At 46.1% G+C, this 19,042-nt stretch overlaps 1 protein-coding gene and 1 pseudogene across 1 annotated transcript in view; both read left to right on the top strand.

Annotated features, from left to right (window-relative positions):
- The first annotated feature begins 107 nt into the window (after positions 1-107).
- LOC133370845 (IgGFc-binding protein-like) overlaps positions 108-19,042 on the top strand; it is a 50,070-nt gene continuing 31,135 nt past the window's right edge. The window contains exons 1-10 of the mRNA XM_061597722.1: positions 108-437; positions 1,873-2,431; positions 3,156-3,754; positions 5,842-6,406; positions 6,925-7,124; positions 9,797-10,189; positions 12,124-12,410; positions 13,530-13,795; positions 14,021-14,619; positions 17,197-17,767. Coding sequence (XP_061453706.1) covers positions 108-437; positions 1,873-2,431; positions 3,156-3,754; positions 5,842-6,406; positions 6,925-7,124; positions 9,797-10,189; positions 12,124-12,410; positions 13,530-13,795; positions 14,021-14,619; positions 17,197-17,767 — 4,369 coding nt within the window. The remainder of the gene's footprint in view (positions 438-1,872; positions 2,432-3,155; positions 3,755-5,841; positions 6,407-6,924; positions 7,125-9,796; positions 10,190-12,123; positions 12,411-13,529; positions 13,796-14,020; positions 14,620-17,196; positions 17,768-19,042) is intronic.
- LOC133371063 (5S ribosomal RNA) lies at positions 6,494-6,612 on the top strand (annotated as a pseudogene).

The raw sequence follows: 19,042 nt of genomic DNA, 5'->3' as shown, positions 1-19,042 counted from the left end.
ACCGTTGTGGATGCACTCTGAATGGCCGGTATTACCAAGTGGGAGATGAGGTGATCGTAACTGATACCTGCAGCCAGAAATGTTCCTGTAAGCGTCCTTCCCATCCCATGGAGTGCCGGGAGCATGCATGTGGGGCTCTGGAAACATGCAGAGTTGTGGATGGCATACTGGGCTGTTACCCAGAGACCTATGGCAATTCCTGGGTGTTTGGGGATCCCCATTATGTCACATTTGACGGGGTCACATTTGATTACGAGGGAACGTGCAAATACACATTGAGCAAGTACTGTGGCCCCCAGGGCATCCTCCCTTATTTTGCCATAAAAGCGGAGAATGAACACCGAGGCTCCTTGTCAGCATCATGGACAAGTCTGGTGGAGATTGATGTCTATGAGGAGCACATTGCTATAGCAGCAGATCAGTATGGCAAAGTGCAGGTGAGGACCTTGCCCATCTTCCTTTCTTGTCTCTGATTCTACCTGATATACTTTGTGTTGCAGGAGGGGGCGGATATTGGTAGCTGGATGCACAAACTCCATTGCGGAGAGGGAAGAAAGCAGGCTGAAAGAGCATCCAAGTGCAGATATTTGTTGGCAGTGGGTTACACTCTATGGGATCCATGTTCTTATTTATCTGATTGATTTAATGGAATTTGCCTATTGCTTAATCGTAGAAATCACTAAGCGGGTTACATAAAATAGACATTAAAATGATCAATAAAAGACAGTTAAATGCAAATAACCTTAACATTTTTACAAAATAGAAATAAGGGGCTGCATCCCACTACGTTTTGTTCAGCATAGACCCGTTTAAATGAATGGTCCTAACTTAGGCCGCAATCCAATATACACTTACCTGAGAGTAAGTCCCATTGAACCCTAAGTAGACATGTACTGGATTGCAGTCTTAGTCATGTCCATTCATTTCAATGGGTGTACTCTGAATAGGACTAGCATTGGAGACAACCCACTATCAGCCGTTGAAAAGATACATTATGGGGGGAAATGGCAAATTAGAATACATCAGGTTCTATATCAGCAGGGCAGGTTCTCCAGGTTGGGAGGTTTGAGCTTCTACATGAGGCTTGTGCAATAGTCCCTTTCATTTTAGATAGCAAGTCCTGCCTGCTGATATATTGATACTTTTAAGGATCCATTAATGCATTAATAATGAATAATATACTGCTAAATAATCATTTGCTCTCTCTGTTTGTACTTTATGAGATTATGGATCTTTGCCCTCAGCATCACAGTCGCTTAACTGATGCACCACAAGCCTTAGAACTGGATGCCAGATTTTATTATAATAGAGAGCTGTAGTAAATAACCACAAATAAATTGTAGAACAGACACACAAACGCCAACAATCCTCAGCTTCAAATTTCCAAAGGTTGTTGCAAGTTTCCAAAGTTGTATTATTTTTGTGCTGTCCTACATCAAAGTCTTGCTCTGAAAAAAGGCCCTAATCCTGATTTTAAAGACAAAGTGTTGTAAGTATGCTGCTGATTTTGATCTAATAAGCATTCAGACCATCAGCCTTTTCACAGCAGCAGTGCCTGAAGTGCAACCAAAGGTGGATGAAGGATGGTTAGGCCAGATTCAATGATGCCCACCTGGAAACTCAGTGGGGTGGTCATTTGAAGGACTGCCTGGCCCTATATGAACCTGCCCAGGCCTTAATATCAGTGTTGCAATATCAGTGTTGAGGAGCTTTCATTTTTTAAAAAATAAATGATGAGATTATCAGGAAGTTGAATTCTGTGCTGAATAATTTTCCTTGAAGAACAAGGAGAAACTGCGCCTGTCATTCACTGTGAAAAATGCTCCCTTTGCTGATTAACAAAGAAATCTTCCTACCTTTCTCCCCGTTTAGGTGAATGGTGTCCTGGTCAACTTGCCTTTCGTCCTTGCAAGAGGAAAGCTCTTTGCCTACTATAGTGGCTTCTCTGCCACCATCCAGACTGATTTTGGCCTCTTTGTCTCCTATGACTGGTCTTACTATGTGTCATTTTCTGTTCCCAAGTCCTATTCTGGGTTCCTCTGCGGCCTTAGTGGAGACTTCAATGGGAACCGGAGCGATGACTTCAAAAGCCCCAATGGCTCTGTGGTTGAGGATGCTGTCACTTTCAGCAATAGCTGGAAGGAGGCCAGCTCACCTTTCCACTGCACAGCAGTTGGGCGTTCACCACTCTGCGATGAAGACAAACTAAACCAGTACACATCTTTGACCTCCTGTGAAATCATCCGTGATCCAAATGGGCCATTCAGACGCTGCAGTGACCCTGATGTTGCTCAGGTCCACTTTGACAACTGTGTGAAGGACATGTGTGCCATGAACGGCAGCAATTTGTGTGAGATCCTGGGCACTTACGCTCAGCAGTGCCAAATGGATGGAGCCACCATTCAGTCCTGGAGGGAGAACACTGGGTGTGGTAAGCCTTTGCCACCTGACACCTGAAACGTGATAACGATATTAGGCATGGTGCTTTAGAATAGACGTTCTCAAACTGTGGTCTGTGAGCTCCATTCAGGTGGTCCATAAAAAGGTTGAAGAACAGTCAAGAATATCTGTGCCTGGCCATGCACTTCATTGTTGTTTCTGACAGCTAAGATCTAGGGCTGGATTATTGAATAAGCTAAGGAGACCCTGCCTGGGGCCGGCGATTTTCATAATATAATGCTGGTGCAGTCTACTCATTTCCTGCAAAACAATGAAAGTGAATAAAGTGAGGTTATATTTGTGCTTTGATTTATAGAACATAAAAAATCATTAAGTGGTCCACTGGGACCCCTAGGAATTTTCAAGCGGTTCATGGAGGGAGGCGGGGGCATTGTGAATCACTGCTTTAGAGTATTCAGAGTGTTCCTAATACATTATGTCAGTCATCCTTGCAACAGTCCTATAAGATATGGTGTTGTTAACTCCACACTGAAGATAGGAGGTTGGGGCTGAGAAATGGAGGCTTGCAGGACCAGCTTCCATGCCTGATGAAACCTTGGCATCTCAACAGAGTTCACCGCTGATGCCTGATAAGGATCTCCCTTAAATAAAAGATTATATTAATCAGATGCTCATTGGAATTGGCCCTGCTCTACAGTGTCAAAAGATCTGTACTTCTGCATACCCAAAATCCCTTTGTTTGTGTTTTGTTTCAGAGCTGCGGTGCCCTGCCAACAGCCACTATGACCTCTGTGGACCTTCCTGCCCTGCTTCTTGTGCCCATCCGGCTGCACCTTCAAGCTGCCAGACTGGGTGTGTTGAAGGCTGTCACTGCAACTCTGGGCTTGTGCGGAGTGGCACCAAGTGCGTCCCTCATGAGCAGTGTGGCTGTACTTACGGTGGAAGATACTACCTGGCTGAGGAAACCTTCTGGCAAGGAGAAAATTGCCAGAGCTTCTGCCACTGCAATGGTACCACCCATGCCGTTGAGTGTGCCATCTCTTCCTGTGGTCCTGGAGAGTTCTGTGGCACTGAGAAAGGTGTTTATGGGTGCCACATCCTACAAGATGGCACTTGTTGGGCTTCAGGGCATCTCCACTACACCACATTTGATGGGTGGCATTATGATTTCCAGGGCACCTGCAAATACATCTTTGCAGAACTGTGTGGGACAAATGCATCTTTACCCTTCTTCAGGGTTGAGGTGAAGAATGAGAAGCTGCCCAGCAGGTCTTTGGCTGTGACGTCGGAGGTATTTGTACAGGTGAACACCCATTGGATACATCTGCAGAGGCGACCCTGGGGGACTGTCAAGGTAAAGAACTGACAAAGCTCAGGAGCAGGGGTAATCCATGTTTTTGCCCCTGAAGAGCAATGGGTGGGCACTCAGGCTGCATGCGTGTGGCATGCCCTGCACACATACACATTTCCCTATCAGTACACAAACATGCACATACATAAATACACAAGTTTTCTCTGCTCAAGTGGAGAAGGGCATACCTCAACCCAACAAGGAGAGAAAGCACTTTGAAAGAGGGGATTGCATTGGTGATAGCCAACTTTTCTCAATTCCAAAGGCTTTCCCTACCATGGCAGAGAAGGGCACAGTGGGGGTGCAATCAGCCCAACTGGGAAGCAGTCTTCAGTGGCATTTTTGGTACCATTATCAGCAGGGGTCATGGCAATTCTATCAGGAAAAAAAATGAATAAAGATGGTGGAAGCAGAGGGATGCCCAGGTGGCCACGCCAGCAGGGCCACATGCATGACACAGATTGCCTACATGTGCATTAGACTGTAGAGGTGAGATTTCTCCCACTCTTCTCAGGATCTGGCCTGATTCAGGACTGGGGGCCAGCTGTGATGCAGATCTAAATTTCAGAGGAATCAGAAAATAAGATAAAAACCAAGTTTAAAGATGGAGAAGCAACAGGGCAAGGTCAAAACAGAAGCGATGTTATAACCAAGTGCAGATGAGATGCTAAAGCAGGCTTTCCCAACCTGGTGCCCTCCAGATGTTTTGGACTGCAAGTTCTATAATTCCTGGTTATGGACCACACTGGCTGGGGCTGATGGGAATTGCAGTCCAAAACTCTGGAGGGCTATGTGAGGCGTCCTTCCCTGGCTCTCCCTGTCAGGTTCCTACCTGCGCGTGGTTACTGCCTGTCTCTAGGCACCACCAGGGACTCCACCAGTCCGGACCACACTCTCTTATGGTTTACCTATCCGCTCGAGCACAGATCTCAACAGATCCCCCTGCTAGGCAACCACCAGTAACGTCCCAATACTAGTATTCCCAGAGACTCTGAATACTGGTATTGTTATTCTCTTCACCGCTGCCACCATTTGTTACAGTTCCCCTTCAGCCTTGGTCATTACCTTACCCTCCCTTCTGGTCTGTGAAACCCCAGCCAAGGATCAGGCCTTTGGTAAACCAAATTAAGTATTTATTAAAGATAACAAAGCTAACAAGATTAACAAGATTTCTTCTTAAGGCACATAAGCATATGGTTTTACTCAATACTAATCCGAACTCCACCCCCCTCCTTCTTCACTCTCTCCTGGCAAACAACTCTCTCAAACCCCACCAAGCAATCCACTCTTTCTCTTCTCCCCCCCCAGATTCCACAATTCACCACCTCACATTCACCCAGATTTACCTGTCATCCTTTCATTTATACTGTCAGCCATTTTAAACATTCAGCCAATCATCAAGCATTCTATTGCCCATTCACTCCCCCTCCTCTTTCACTACTTACCATGTATACTCTAAACAACCAGCACTTACCATATATACACTAATATATAGGAACATCACAGGCTACAGATGGGGGAAGGCTGAGCTAAGGGGACAAGAGAGTTGGCTAATAGTTAGGGAAGGATTAAGTCATAACAGAAGCTAAGATGCACAGGCAGATCAAAGTAGGTATGAGACTGATGCAAAAGTCAAGGAGAGGCCTCAGTGAAGCAGAGTCAGTGATCAAGGAGGCTGGTCAATGAGAATGCAAGAGACACTGGGACCAGCCCTACTCAAGGAAAACTCATGTGGACAAATCTCTTGACGTCCAAGTAATCTACCCAAGTTCACCAATGCCAGTTTAGTAAAAATTCCAGGACAATAGTAATGTTCAAGTTGTCCTTATGTGGGCAACTTAGGCACCATTAAAACAGAGGAAATGCATGACTAAAAAAAAAGGACACCGATTTGCATGTGCATATGCCATGTCTTGAAAAATTCTATGCTTGTCTCCTGAACTTTGTTCTTAGTTAACAGCAGGGTTAGTTCCTAAGGAACAAAGTAACTTTACTTCTAAAAGGTCCTGCTTCTGAAGAGTAAAGACTGCCAAGTCCTTGATGACCCTGCAGATTAACCGGCTTCTCTGATTTTTGCTTCTTTCACTCAGGTTGATGGAGTAACTGTGAACCTCCCAGTGAATCTTAATGAGGGAGAAACGGTCATTTATCAGCATGGGATGTACATAATACTGAAAACAAAGTTTAATCTGAAAGTGAGCTACGACCTGACCCATAGCCTCTTTGTCACCATCCCCAATGAGTACATGGGCCAAACTTGTGGGCTATGTGGGAACTTCAACGGGGCCACTGATGATGACTTTGTGATGCAAGATGGCTCCTCTGGGAAGGACGCCTCCCACTTTGCTGTGGGTTGGAAATCAGAGACTCTCCCCAGCTGTGACGATGGCTCCTCTGACTCCTACCCGAAGTGCCTGGAGAAGGAACAGCTCATCCAGGCTAAATGCAAATGCTGGATCATCCAGAACCCCAACGGGCCATTTGCTTCTTGCCACTCTCAAATTAGCCCTGAGCCCTATATGTCTGATTGTGTCTTTGACGTCTGTGTCTCCCTAGAGGACAGCAGAGTCCTGTGCCAGTCCATTCAGAAATATGCAGCAGCCTGCCAGAGAGCAAACCTAAACATCTCTGCCTGGAGGAGCAACACGTCCTGCGGTATGCATCTCAGGGCTACGTTACACAAGGGATGGACAAAACTGTCCATTTTGGTTTCAGTTTCTCATTTTCCCCATCTTAAGTTCATCTCATGGTCATACTACCCTGAACATGCCTGATCTCGTCTGATCTCCAAAGCTACGCAGGGTCAGGCCTGGTTAGTACTTGGATGGGAGACCACCTGGGAATACCGGGTGCTGTAGGCTTAGGGGAAGGCAATGGTAAACCACCTCTGAATATCTCTTACCATGAAAACCCTATGAATATATCCAAAAAAGATTCATAAGGTTGCCATAAGTCGTAACCAACTTGAAGGCATATAACAAAAACAAGTTCATCTCTCCCCATTTCTGCGTCGGCAGAGGGTGTTGTCAAAGTAAGATTCAACCACCAGTCTGGACAGGTGTTGTACATGGATTGGGGAAAGGTGCTGTCTTTGTCCTTTGTTTGTCTCAGGCAGCCATATATCTTGGGCCAGCCCTGGTGCCTCCCAGCTAATCACCTTCTTTTCTCCATAGATCTTCAGTGCCCAGAGCACAGTCATTACGAGCTCTGTGACAATCCTGTGCATAAGCAATGCTCCGGGACATGGCTCCAGGCCTTCTATGGCTCTGCTTGCTCTGAAGGGTGTTTCTGTGATGACGGTTACTATTGGAGGGGCAACGAGTGTGTTCTACCGCAGCAGTGTGGCTGTGAGCATGATGGGCGCTACTTCAAAGTGAGTTGGTTGTCCAGTCCCGTCAAAGCCAATGTTTGCGTAATCAATCATGGTTATTGACGGAGAAGGGATATCAGATCAGTTGCAGAGTTGCGTGCTTTGCATACAGAAGGCCTCTGGTGCAATCTATGGTATCTCCAGTTTAGGGACGGGCAAATCTATCCATTTCAGTTTCTCTCTGTTTCTTACTTTTCTAAACTTCGGTTCTCCACATGGCCACATCAGTTTGTTATTAAAAAAAAAAAATGTTCTCATAAAAAATTCATCAGCATTTCAATGTACATTTCTCCTAATGTACACGTTTGTATGCAATTTTGCCTGGTATACACATTTTAGCAAAACAATATTCCCTAATGCAATGCAAGTTTGTATGTTGTTTTCACAACACATGCATTTATATGCACACCTTACCTTAGTATCCGCATTTTTGTAAACATGCCTTGGCTGGAGAATAGCACTGAAAAATCTGGGGAAGTACTCCTTTCAAAGGACAGCTGTGTTTGGGTTCACATAGTCTTTCACAACGTGTGAAATGGGTAGATTTGCCTTTCAGTGCAAACTGAATCAAATTCTTCACCCATCCTTAATCCTGTTTGAAGGATCAGGTAGCAGGTAGCAGGAGAGACCTCAGCCTGAGATTCTAGAGAGCTGCTAGGTCGATATTCTCACCCGCTGTAAGGCAGATCCCACTGTTTCTAATATTCTCGGTTAGGGTAATTCTACATCGAGGAAGCCGGCATAATTTAAGCCGGCTATATGCCAGATTCTAATTCCATTCATAGAATCATAGAACATTAGAGTTGAAAGGGGCCTATAAGGCCATTGAGTCCAATGCAGGAGCCCCTGGGAGGGAAGAATGCCAGCTCAGCTGGCAGAGCCCAGTGGAAAGAAAAGCAGCAAAACAAGAACAAGACAAAAAACCAGAGCTATTGTGTGTTTTTACTTAGACCACCCTTTTCCCCAACTTAATTTATAGCAGGACTGGAGGTCACATGACTGATCTGAACAGATGTAGAATACAGTGTAAATGCCCCTCCCCTTGGTCCCATCCCTGCCACACCCCTAGAATGCCCCTTTTTGGGGACTTACAACAGCTTAATTTATGCCGGTCTCAGTTGAGCCAGATGAGTCAGGAGGGGCGAAGATTTGTCAGCTGAGCAAGGGACTTTTGCTGGCATAGCCCTGCTGAGCTGGGACCCAGCTGTCCCAAATGAAGATCCACCATGTCCTAGCTCCCCTCAGCCTTTTGTAAATATCTCTAGGATTGCACCCTAAATTTAATTAAATACACTTACATTTATATCCCACCTTTCTTCCAAGGAGCTCAAGGTGATGTACAAATATGGTCCCCCCTCCCAATTTTATCTTCACAGCAACAACACTACAGGAGTTAGAGCAGTGTTTTCCAAACTTTTGCCTCCACGGACCACATGAAAATGGCTGAGGGCCTTGGCAGACCACTTAATATTTTTTCTGCCTGTTGCAGCAATTGTAATTCCATGAAATTCAAACTGTGATACAGTAAGATACCATCTAAGAAAGAAAGGAAGCAATAAAATACAGTTAAAAATCAATATGAATAATCAGTGCAATGGATGCGCTGTCTCCCATCTTGAACCACAAGTCTACAGACACGCTGTGGACCGCCTGAATTAAGCTCACAGACCACTGATGGTCCACGGATCACAGTTTGGGAACTCCTGGATTAGAGTCTCAGACTAGGAGGTTCACATCCTCACTCAGTAATGTAGCTCACTGGTGACCTTGGGCCAATCTCACTCTCTTGACCGACCGACCTCACAGGGTTGCTTGAAGGATGAAATGAGCAGGGAGAATCATGCATGCCACCTTGATTTCCTTGGAGGCAATAAAGAATATAAATAAATAGAAATTAGAAGGTCATCTTTGTGACAAAATTAGGTGAGGGAGCAAGTAGAGGTCTTTAAGGAGAGTTCCACAGAGTGGGTGCCACCACTTTGGTCAGATGTCAAAAAGAAACAAAGAAAATACAAAATGGGGAGCGGAGGAGGCAGAGCAGGGAAGCTTCTGATGATCACTTTAAAAGATCACTTTAAAAGAAGTCTTTACATGCCATTTTTGGATGCCTTTAAAAGAGGATTAGACAAATTCATGGAGGATAAGCCTATCAGTGGCTACTAGCCATGATGGCTATGCTCTGCCTCCACAGTTAGAGGTGGCATGCTTCCAAATACCAGTTGTTGGAAACCACAGGAGGGGAGGGTGTTTTTATGCTCAGGTCTTGCTTGCGTGTTTTCCTTGTGCAACTGGCAGGCCATTGTGGAAAGAGGATGCTGGATGAGATGAGCCCAGTGGCCTGAACCAGCGGCTCTTCTTATGTTCTTTTCACAAGGAATGGGTCAAAATGTAAGGAATGTGACTATTTCCAGGGCCGACCCTACCAGAGCTGTGTGTGCCACGTAGCCTGCCCTGCAACTCGTAAACTAGTGCAGCAGAGGACACTGTCCCATGTGCCAGTGCTGAAGTAAGATTCAGCTGCCTGTGTAATTGATTTCTATACATGAAATGGCAGTGTGCGTGTGCCATCTTTGTCTCAGTCAGCCAAACTTCTTCGGCCATCTCTGGTCATCCCTTTGGATTTATGAAGGAGTTATCATATGTGATGGCCATTTCCCTTTCTCTTTATTATACAGGTTAGAGACCACATCTGGCTGCCAGGCTGTGCTAAAAAATGCAGCTGTGACCTGCATGGCAATTTCCGCTGTTTTGCAGCTAAATGTAACCTGGATCAACAGTGTGTCCTGAAAGATGGGCAGTGGGGCTGCCAGGACTTCATGACCACCTGTGTTGCGACAGGGGATCCCCACTACTTCACGTTTGATGGAGCTATGGTGCATTTTCAGGGCACCTGTGACTATGAAGTCTCTTACACTTGCAACTCCTCCCTAGATTTCTCCTTCCGGATTCTGGCTGCCAACAGGCATTTCTGGAACCCCAGAGTCTCCTTTGTTTACCGAGTAGAAATCTGGTTCCGCACCAGCCATTCCAATGTCCATATTGTCCTAGAGAGAGGCAAAGCTGTCCATGTGAGTTGCGGCAGAATGCTAATTATGATGAAGCCTGTGTTGGTTTAATCAGAAATGTAAAGGACCTTCTCTAGGATTTGCCAGTTGGGAGAGGGCAGAACTGAAGTGGGTGGGGCCAGTGGTGGCTGGGGCCCTTTAGGACTGGTAGGATAGAAACTAGGAGGCCACTGGGAGGTGGAGCCAGATCCAAAGGTGGGCAGAGGCAGAGCCAGCGATAGGCAGAGCTAACTAATATTAGGTTTGCCCCCTTCCTCCTCTCTGCTGAGTTCTCCAAGGGCAAAACTGAGACTTAGGAAGAGGGAGTTGACTGGCAGGGCCATCCCCTGGGCTAGTTGAAAGGAGGAAGGCAGCCAGGTAGGTGGGGTCTGACTGAGGGTAAACTGAGACTGGTAGGGCAGTGCCCCCACTTGCCCTAATGGACCAGCTTCCATTGAATGTGGCTCCAGGCAGGCAGAGAGAATGCTGAGTGGGGGGCATCCTCGAGGAAGAGAGGGGAATGAATAGGGGCAACGGCTCTGGGCTCCACACTTTGAGGGGTCCCCTGCCTGGCACCAGCCACTGTGGCTGGCTGGCTGGCCCTGCTGTCTCCTGCCTACCTGGCAAGGCTCTTCGCCCCCTCCCTTGCTGGAGCAAGATGGGAGGGGGAAGTGGAGGGCCATGCTCGTGCTGCTGGCACTAAAGCAGTGGCAAAATAAACAAAATGTAAGCTGGGAGAGAGAGAGAGAGAGAGAGAGACTGTTGCCCTTAAAGCAAAATAACAAAAACACAAAGTAAGCTGGAAAGGAGGCGCAGGGGGTGGGCACCATCACCATGGAGAGCAAGAAGGGTGATAGGGGCAGGGGGCAGCAATGCGGGGGGAGGACCTGTACTGATTTGCTCCTGTCCCCACACAGCCCTGCGGATGGCCCTTGGCTAAGGAGCAGTAGTGTAGTGACAAATTCAGAAGTGCAGGGTCCATTCATGATAGTCATGCCATGTCCCCTCACATCCACGCCCCTCTCTCACTCGCTTCCTTTCCGTCATCATCTCCACACTTCCCATTTCTTTCCATGTGCAACTTCTCCTACAACAACAAATGTCCCTAGGAGCCAATCAACATGAAAGGGGAATGTGTTCGCTACTGAGAAGAGTCTTCTCCGTGGCTGACTCACCCCCTTTCACTCTGGCTCCAATCAGCAGGAAAGGACAAGGAAGCATGTTAGAAGACTCTCCTCAGTGGCCAACCTTGAGCACCCTTTAATGCTGATTGGCTCATACGATGCTGGAAACTTAGGGACCCTGCTGGGACCCTGCTCCCAAAAAAGTAAAGGGTCTAAGACCCCCTGAGACCCTGGACCACTGCACCTCTGCTGAGGAGTTATGTCAGTTGGAGTGAGAAGTTGGGAGAGAACGAGAGAAGGAAAGTGATGAAAGGTTTGTAGTAATGGAAGCTATAACAGCTCAATTCACATGTTACTCATGCATTAGTCATGATGATGCGTTACCTCTGGTATCAAAGGCAGTGTGCCTCTGAGTGCCAATTGCTGGGGAACACAAGCAAAAACTATTGTGCTCATGTGCTGCTTAGGGACTCCACAAAGGCACCTGGCTGGCCACTGTGGGGACAGAATGCTGGACAAGGTGGGCCTTTGGTCTGATCTAGCAGGGCTGTTCTTGTGTGCTTGTGCTCTTAATTAGCTAGCGGGGTCAGCTGAAAGATTCCAGGCTTGTCATTTGCTGACAGTATTCAGGCTAGTATTGAAGCTTTCAAAGTGCCAAAGAGTGGTGGCACAAGAGGTGAGGTGTCGGACTCAGAAGCGGGCTGCTGGAATCCCTGGTTCAAGACTCCCATCGCCTTACAGTTAGCAGCACAGCCTGATCTTCAGGAAAGGCAAAATGAGTACTACTAAAACTACTTTTGTCTCCCTTGCTCCTCTTTTTTTAAAAATGTACAGGTGAATGGCAGAAGGACCCAGTTACCAGCCCATGTCAGATCCCTTGCTGTGATCCTCAGAACGAGGAACATGGTGGTTGTGAGAATGAAAGCGAACGTAGAGATCCAGTTCAATGGGGCCAGTAGTGTGTTCATACGTGTAGGCCCAGAGTATCGTAATCAGCTGTGTGGAATGTGTGGAAATTTCAATGGTGATGCCACTGATGATAAAATTCTGCCCAGTGGAGAGAAAGCTCTGAGCGATGCAGAGTTTGGGAATGCCTGGATATCCAACACGAGCCCAATGAGGTAGGAGCATTCCCTTCCCCCAGAACTAGGGATGTAAGGATCTGTCCATTTTGGCTCTTCTCATTTTTGCAGTCTTGCATTCAATTCTCCACATTTCTGCAGCAATTTGGGCAAATCCTCACGGAAATTCTTCAGCATTTTAATGTAAATTTCCCCTCATAAACACATTTTTGTATACACTTGTGGCTAATGTACTCATTTTGCAAGCAATTTCTCCTCATATAGTGCATTCTTGTTGTTTTCATTAATATATTCATTGTTTTGCCCACTTTTCCCCAATAGATGCATTTTTGTAAACATTGTTTGGTTGGAGAACTGCGTTGCAAAATTTGCTTAAGTGCATATTTCGAGGATGACTGTGTTTTGGTTCTCATATTGTTTCAGGTAGTGTGAATTGGATAGATTTGGCTTTCAATACAAACTGAGTCAAATTTCTCCCCTCATCCCTAATGGAACCTACTCTCTTCTCCTGTGACCCAGAATCCATAAAAGCAGGACTGGCCCTGCCATGAGTGAGGCGGCTGCCTCAGGCAGCAGCTGTTGGAGGGGGCAGGAAGTGGCTGGGAGGTGTTGGAAGATAGAGCGGTGGGTGCCGCACAGCTCGTCCTGCACTCCGTAAGCTAGTCTGCTGGCCTCAGATGGGATGGAGGCTGCTGTGTGTTGAAGTAACTGCCAGTCCATTGCGTTTCTGTACATGGAATTGGGGGGGAGCCATTTTGTTTCTTGCCTCAGGCAGCAAAAAAGTCTTGGGGCAGCTCTTTCTCAGAGGAACACATGACTGTTCAAACCTGGAAGCAGAACTGAAGGAGAAGATGACAGTTCTCCCAACAGTGGTCCCTCCCTGCCCCAACTGCCACCACGGGGGCTTTTGAAGGACCATCTTGTCCTGAGGAGATGAGAGAAGGGAAAGAAACAGGCCCCATCTGCACTAGATATTTAAAGCACTATTATACCACTTTAAACAGTCATGGTTTCCCTCAAAGAATCCTGAAAACTGTAGATTGGGAAGGGTGTTGAGAGTTGTTAGGAGACCCACCCTCTCCCATTCCCCTCACAGTTCTGTCCTGATCCTTCAGACACTCGCTGGTAACTCTCTGTTTTTCACTTTCACTCTTTTAGGTGTCAGAATGACACTGGGCATCTTCACCCTTGTCCAATGCAACATGTGTTTGAGCAAAAGTGTGCCATCCTAATCAATGACCCTGGGCCTTTCTCTGAGTGTCACTGGCACAAAAGCCCAGACCCTTATTTCGAGTCCTGTGTTTATGACCTCTGCCAGTATGGACAGGGCCATCGCATGCTATGCTCAGCCATTGAAGCCTACGATGAGATGTGCACCATTATGGGTGTGAAAGTGACCAACTGGCGACAGGAGATTGGATGCAGTAAGCAAAAAAGGCGGGGTGGCTTTCATGTCAAAATGTGCGCACATTAGACCAATAACTATCTCTGGCCGAGTGCTTCCCCAGGGAGGCACCTGGGCCCTGCTGTAAAATGACTGATGCAAAGGCAAAGCAATGAAAACCTTATCAGAGTTTTATACTGATGTGCTAAGCTTGAGCATTAATAGGTTTCAAACTACTTGTGCATTTCTTCCCCGCCCTCCACAGGTGTTACCTGTCCATTCAACATGTACTATGACTTCTGTGGCTCAGGTTGCCCAGCCACATGCGCCAACCTCAATGCACCTGCCCATTGCACAAAGTCCTGCGTTGCAGGCTGCTTCTGCCGAGAAGGGTACGTCCTTCACTCTGGAGTGTGTGTGCCTCTTAGGACCTGCGGTTGCACTCTGGATGGCCTCTATTACCAGCTGGGAGATGAAGTGATCCTGACAGACACTTGCAAGAAACAGTGTTCCTGCAGGCAGCCTGCTCGCTCCATGGAATGCCAGGAACATGCCTGTGGGCCTCAGGAAATATGTAAAGTTGTGGATGAAAAACGAGGCTGCCGCCCTATGAAAACTGGCACCATGTGGATACACAGCCACTCTCGCTATGTCACATATGACGGTTTTGTTTATGGTTTTCGAGGAGCCTGTCAATACGTCCTGACAACCTACTGTGGCCCTCCAGGCAGGCTTCCCAGTTTCACAATCAAAGTGCTGAACGCACACAACGCCTCCATTGTGACAACCACAGTGAAACTGGTGGAGCTGCATATCTATGGGGAGCAAATTGTTATAGAAGCAGGACAGGATGGCAAAATACAGGTATGATGTGTGCACGTTCTCTCTGGCTTCTGTCCTTTTCTGTCTTAAACGTGGAATGCAAAGAACTCACAACACGGGGCCATCCAATGAAGCTCAGTGTTGGGAGATTCAGGACAGACCAAAACAAAAAGTACTTCTTCAGATAGCACATAATTACACAATGGAATTTGCTTCCACAAGAGATAGTGAAGGCTACCAACTTGGATGGCTTTCAACCAATTCATGAAGGGTAAGGGAATCAATGACTCCTAGCAATGATAGCTACATTCTGCCTCCATTATCAGAGGCAGTATGCCTGTGACGATGATGATTTTTATTATTATTAACATTATCATTATCATTATCATTATTTCTACTAAGACATTTATATCCCCCCTTTCCTCCAAGGAGCTGAAGGTGGCTTACAAACATGGTACCCCCCTCCTGATTTTATTCTCACAACAACCCTGTGAGGTAGGTTAGACTGAAAGACAATGACTGGCCCAAGATCACCCAGTAAACATCATGGCTGGGAGCAGATTTAAATTTTGGTCTCCCGGGTCCCAGTCCAACACTCCAACCACTACACTACACTGGCTCTGTGAGAACAGGATGCTGGACTAGAGAGAGACCCTTGGCCTCATCCAGCAGGGTTTTCCTTATCTTTCTCATGCTCTTAGCCTACTCCCTCGCTGCCATTATTACCAGCTCCTCCTCCTCTTTGGAATTGGTGCCATCTTCTTGCGTATCAGGCAGAGAGTCGGCGAGCAAGCAGGTGGCAACAGCTACTTCTCACCACCACAGCTATTGTTGTCTTGCTCATTGCCTCTGGGCCAGTGTGAGAGGCAGATGAACAAGCAGCTTGCAATGGTGAAGAGGACAAGCTGGGGCTTTTGTCACTGGGTCTGCCCCCCCAGAGGGATGTGGGTCCTAATGTAATGCACACTCTCCCCTAGTATACACATTTCTGTTCACTTTATTTAGTTGGAGAACTTGCATTGTAAAATGTCAAAGAGGATAGCTGGGTCAACAAAGTTCCACTCAGAGTGGACTCACTGAAATGAACGAGCCAAAGTTAGTCATGTCTGTTAACCTCAATAGGTCTATTCTGAGTCAGAATAGCATTCCCATTCTTTTTGGGAAGTGTGAATTCAGTAGTGTTGCAGTAAAATGCAAACTAAACTGAAATCCCCCCCCCCATCTCTTGCTGAACATAATTTTTGGCTTTAGTTCCTGTTTTTGTGAGGGATTGAGAGAGGGAGTGGTGCCACCTGACTGCTCATGCTTCAGCCTCCCCACCACCACCCAGTGTGTGTGTGTGTGTGTGTGAGAGAGAGAGAGAGAGAGAGAGAAAGAGGGGGAGAGAGACTTCAGTGACTCTAAATGAGCTACTGGTAAGGATATAAGAAGGCAACCATTTCCATTCCAGCCTGTATTGGTCAGAATCAGCTCTGTTCTGTTCTGCTGCAGTTTGATTTCCCCCCAGTACTATGCCATTTATCTCACTGTCCACAATTTAATGTAAGTTATGTAACTTATGCAACTGTTTACGCAACTTGCATTCATTTTAATGTAAAGCAAGTGTCAAAACAGTGTAAAACACCCACATCATTAATTATGTATCATTTGCGGACTTAAAACAGCAGCGGTATGAATGGATACTGATCGTATTTGCTTGACTGATTTCTGTTCCTGACCCCAGCCAAACACACAAACTGCAGCAATTTCCACTTCCTTTTCCATTTTTGTTGGAGTTCTCTGACATCCTTAGCAACTGTTAGGAGACATTAGCCTCTGGAACCTATTCCTGTACAAGAGTGATGACAGCAAGGCTTGGACTGTGCACTCATATCAAGGAATGCTCATCAGTGATGGGGCCATGTGCAATAAAGCAAAGGATTGTGGATGCAAAGATTGAAGCATGAAAGTGATTACTTAAAGCGCAAGTTCTCATAAATGCAGGTTTTGTTGTTACTGATTAAACAATAAGGAAGCTTAATGCATATGTATGATTGAATAGAAGGTGGTACCCTGGGCTCTGAAGCCTGTCCAGAAGGCTAGGGCCACATTCACATCATACATTTATTCCACTTTAAATGGCCATGGTTTCCCCAAAAGAATCCTGGGAAGTGTAGTTTGTAAAGCAAAATGAGAGTTGTTAGGAGACCCCTGTTCTTCTCATAGAGGTACAATTCCTAGAGTTCTCTGGGAAGAAATACTGACTTTTAAGCCACTCAGGGAATTTTAGCTCTGTGAGGAGAATAGGGGTCTCCTAACTACTTTCAGCACCCTTTACAAACTTCCCAGGATTCTATGGGGGAAACCATGACTGTTTAAAATGGAATAATAGTGGAATAAATGTATTGTGTGAATGTGGCCTAAGTCCTGCTCAGTTTCCTTGCTGTCTAATTTAAGGTTGTGTTTGTATTTTTATTGCTTATACTTTGAAAAAATTGATAGCTGCCCAGAGAACTCCTGTTATGGGGCAGCATATATAGATGTTGTTAACAAATACATAATAAATACTTTACCAAGCTTACATTCTTGACCTGACATTTACTTGAGTGACAGAATTTCTTCATCTCCATTTTGTCCTAGGTCAACGGGCACCTGATGAACCTGCCTGTCACCCTTGCATCAGGGAAACTCAATGCCTATTGCAGCATCTCTGGCAAATTTGTCATTGTCGAGACTGATTTTGGCCTCTCTTTTTCCTATGACTGGGTTTTCTATGTGTCAGTTTCTCTTCCCGAGACTTATTCTGGGTCCCTCTGTGGCCTTGGTGGCGATTTCAATGGGAACCGCCTTGACGACTTCAGGACCCCCAATGGCACTTTGGTTAAAGATGCTCTCGTTTTTGGAAATAGCTGGATGGATGCCAGCTCTCCTTTCCACTGCAGAGCAGTTGGAGTCCCCTCTGCATGCAGTGAAACAGAACTAGCCCAGTTCAGCTCTCGGAACTACTGTGGAATTATCAGTGGTGTGAATGGGCCGTTTAAAGACTGTAATAGCCCAGATGATGCTCAGGTTCACTTGGAAAACTGTGTGAGGGACATGTGCACAAGCAAAGGAAGCTACAAGACTCTATGTGAGGTATTGCAGAGCTATGCCCATCAATGCCAGACTCGAGGCATCAAAATTCAGCCATGGAGAGAGATCCCTAGATGTGGTAGGCAGTTTTTCAATAGAGAAAACTGTATTCAGGATACAAGGCTATGTGTTTCACCAGGACTGCAGGCAACATGTGGAATCTATTGGGCACAGAGTTTAGCTTCCTGAAAATCTCAGCTTTTTTGTTTTGTTTTTTAAACTGAGGTTTCTAACCCTCATGGCTGTGAAAAAAACTGTTTTAAAAGTGTGTGGGCAATACTTGCTCAATCTCAGAAAGCAGAGGGAATTGCTAAGTAAGACCACATTCACACTAGGGATGGGGTTCGCTGCCTAGTTCTGATCCGCTTGTATTCCAATAGTCCATCGTTCCATCCTGTTTTTATCCCTGTTTGCTTTGGCACTTGCCAGTTTGATCAGCTGTTTCGGGGGGTTTGGGCGGCAAAAAACCCACGCAATTTTTAACAGAAATGCTTATGTAAATCCATGGAAGTTAATGGATAATAGCTATTGTAATTACAAAGATAATTACGTAAAATTGGGGGAAAGGTTCTTTTTTTAAACAAAAAAAGCTGTGCCGATTACAGCCATGGCCTGCTGCAAGAAATCAATGCTGGTCCAAAAAGATAGCGGACTGTTGGATTCAGTCAAAATCCAGCACTAAATCCGATCTAGTGGATATTCTCGCCCATCTCCAATTCACATCATACATTTATGCCACCATTATTCCACTTGAAAGAGTCATGGCTTCCCCCAAAGACTCCTGGGAAGGGTAGTTTGTGAAGGGTGCTGAGAGTTGTTAGGAGACTCCCTATTCCACTCACAGAGCGACAATTGCCAGAGTTCCCTGGGAAGAGGGCCTGACTGGTTTAACTCTGTCAATTGTAGCTCTGTGAGGGGAATAGGGATCTCCTAGCAACTCTCGGCACCTTCACAAACTACACTTCCCAGCATTCTTTGGGGGAAGCCAGGATTCTTTAAAGTGAAATAAATGCATGGTGTGAATGTGGCCTAAACAAGAACCATAAATAAATTATGCGAAATAATTGTAAAATGCAGACTCAGTTATACAAAATAAGAAAAAATGTGTACATTTGTTCCATCTGTATCGTCAGCCCTAGTGAGAGGATCCAGCACAGGGGTGCTCCTGTTCAGGAGTCCAGTTAGCTTGGAACAGGAGCCTTGTACCACTCTTTGGGGGCATGCAGAGTGTTAGGATGGGTGAGAGAAGGAAGGGATTAAGATAGGGTGGAAGTCTAAATGGCCCATTTAAAGACTGCCAGGTATGATTTAATTTGGATTCCTGCATTGAGCAAGGGGTTGAATTCAATGGTCT

The sequence above is a fragment of the Rhineura floridana genome, chromosome 15, assembly GCF_030035675.1.
Source record: "Rhineura floridana isolate rRhiFlo1 chromosome 15, rRhiFlo1.hap2, whole genome shotgun sequence".
Lineage (NCBI taxonomy): Eukaryota > Metazoa > Chordata > Lepidosauria > Squamata > Rhineuridae > Rhineura > Rhineura floridana.
This window is presented reverse-complemented; position numbering and strand designations above follow the sequence as displayed.